The sequence below is a fragment of the Sinocyclocheilus grahami genome, unplaced genomic scaffold, assembly GCF_001515645.1.
Source record: "Sinocyclocheilus grahami isolate Dianchi unplaced genomic scaffold, SAMN03320097.WGS_v1.1 scaffold633.1, whole genome shotgun sequence".
In the NCBI taxonomy this organism is placed as follows: Eukaryota; Metazoa; Chordata; class Actinopteri; order Cypriniformes; family Cyprinidae; genus Sinocyclocheilus; species Sinocyclocheilus grahami.
Genome location: NW_015505812.1, coordinates 655,144 through 657,766, shown reverse-complemented (window position 1 = coordinate 657,766; position 2,623 = coordinate 655,144). Strand labels below are relative to the sequence as shown.

Below are 2,623 nucleotides of genomic sequence, written 5' to 3'. Positions count from 1 at the left end.
TCTCTTTCGCCTGTTTTGTCTGTGGTTCCTCTCAGTGCCTGATAAGCAGTTCTGTCGTTCCATGGAGAATCTCAGCTGCAGCAGTGCCTTGATGGACAAACACAGAGTCTCAGCGCGAGGACGTTTCCCGACGTTACCCCTCTCCAGTTCCTCTGCCTCACCCTCGGGTCACCTCTCGGTTCCAGGCGTCCCGATCGCCCGCAGCCAAAGCTCCAGCAACCTTCCCCAGAACCCATACCAGAACCAGGACCCGAGCCCCAGCAGCCCGACTAAATCCTGCAGCCAGTGGGACATGAGCGCGGCCGCTCACAGACACACGCAGGGACGCATACAGGTGAATAAGCTTTCCAGTGATGTATGGTTTGTTTGGATCGGACAATATTTGGCTGAAATACAACTATTTGAAAATCTGGAATCTGAGGGTGCAAAAAAATCTAAATATTGAGAAAATCATCTTTAAAGTTGTTCAAATGAAGTTCTTAGCAATGCATATTACTAATCAAACATTAAGTTCTGATATATTTACGTTAGGAAATTTACAAAATATCTTCACGGAACATGATCTTTACTTAATATCCTAATGATTTTTGGCATAAAAAAAATCTATAATTTTGACCCATACAATGTATTGTTGGCTATTGCTACAAATATACCCCAGCGACTTAAAGGCTTGTTCACACCGGCACGAATATTGTGCGCGATTATCGCCGACGTTTAACGCCTTGTGACTAAACAAAGGGCACCAATGTGAGTGTGCACACCGACACAAGGCGTAAAAGCGTCATTTAAAAAAAAAATGCTTTGGGCTCGTTTTTTTGGTTTGGCGCGCCGCGTTAAAAACTGGCCGACCAATGAGATTGCCGCTTTTGTTCACGTGCCTGGAGCTGCTGAAGTTACAGTAAAACACGACTTGGTGGCGCTCAAGCACAAAACGGTCTTGCCGAGCACACATTGATACCTAACGACGAAGAGGAAGCAAGTAGACCAAGAAGATGCATCGAGGCAAGATGAATGTAGAGCTGCTGGTCTCATTGGTGTCTGAACACAAAGGGCTTTATGACAAACGCAATAGCGACTACAAAAATCTTGATAAACATCAAAAATCTCAAATCTCAAATAGATCAAATAGGATTCGATGTGCACCGGGGTATTTCTGTTTTTCATTAAGCGCCATCTAATGTCAGGGAGTGAATTTGCACGTTCACTCGGCTCATCGCCTGCGTAAATCGCTTGGGTATGAACACAAAAGAAGCGTTGAAAAACGTCGGCGATTAGCGCGCGCGATAATCGTCCCGTGTGTACGAGGCTTTAGACTGGTTTTGTGCTCCAGGGTCACATACTGTATATCATAACTGACGCTTAGTGTTGGGAAGTTACATGTAACTAAATTACGTAATTTAATTACAAAATAAATGTAATTGTAATCAGTTACAGTTACTTAGAAAAAATGTGTAATTAAATTAGTTACTTATGAAAACGTTAACGATTACAAAGGGGGTTACATCTGAATTTTTTTCACGCACACCCACATTTAATTGTCATTCACTATTGTCACTCAGAAATCGATTTTATTTAAATCATAAAATCATATTTTCAAAATGCATTTATTCAAATTGCTTAAAATCAGCATAAATTAGTTTATTATGAAAATTAAATTGGATTGAATAAAATGGATTCAATTAAAAATTATGAACTCAGTTTTGTATATACAGTATATAATCAGTTTAAACAATTTTCAATTAAAAAATTTATTTTATTTAAATCATAAAATCATATTTTCAAAATGCATTTATTCAAATAACCCAGAATCAGCACAGATCTGTTTATTATGAAAACAATTCAGTTTATTTAAGTTAAAAAACTATGACTGGTTAAAATATTGCTATCTGTGGAACAAGCAATATTTAATTAGTTGAAAAAATATGGATTTATTAATGACAGATATATCAATAAAAATATATAACTAGAGTCAAACCAAAAAGTATTCAGACACCAGATATAATTTGATATTTTTTAATAGTGGGTGCACCGGTGCAGGACACTATATTAATTTATGTAAGTGAGGATAGCGAAATAAAGTAAACTGTGATATGTTATACACAATAATTCTTCATACAGTGGACTAACCAGTAAAACTGATAACAATTTGGGACCAAAAATTATTCAGACACTTTGACCTGACCATGTTTTACAAAATAAATCCTATACTTAATTTGGTGTAGAAACAATTTTCACTCAGACATGGCTAGTCAATTTTACAAATAATTACAAAGAAATTGCAAAATAACATTGAATTGAATATGAAATTTGAAGCAGAAAGACTGAAATAGTATTTTCTTGTAAAACGTACCGCAGTAATATTTGTGTTATTTAGTTTTTGCCAATATACACTCAAAACAAGCACACACACTCTCATATTTCACAGAAGTTCTTGAGTTTGAATTTTTAACCAGCTCTCGATATACAGTAGATCCTTAAATACAATCCCTGTTGAAAACCGTGGCCACTCCGTGCCAGAAAATACTTTTTTCTGGCACAGATACTAGAGGAGCCATTACACAACACACACACTCACACTCACGCTCACGCTCACGCTCACACACACACTCACACTCACACACAC

The 2,623-nt window shown here is 37.2% G+C and overlaps 1 protein-coding gene across 1 annotated transcript in view; it reads left to right on the top strand.

The window, feature by feature from the left end:
• The first annotated feature begins 30 nt into the window (after positions 1–30).
• The window catches only part of LOC107558148 (rho GTPase-activating protein 9-like), a 7,641-nt gene continuing 5,048 nt past the window's right edge, over positions 31–2,623 (top strand). Inside the window, exon 1 of the mRNA XM_016241771.1 lies at positions 31–334. Coding sequence (XP_016097257.1) covers positions 62–334 — 273 coding nt within the window. The 5' untranslated portion in view covers positions 31–61. The remainder of the gene's footprint in view (positions 335–2,623) is intronic.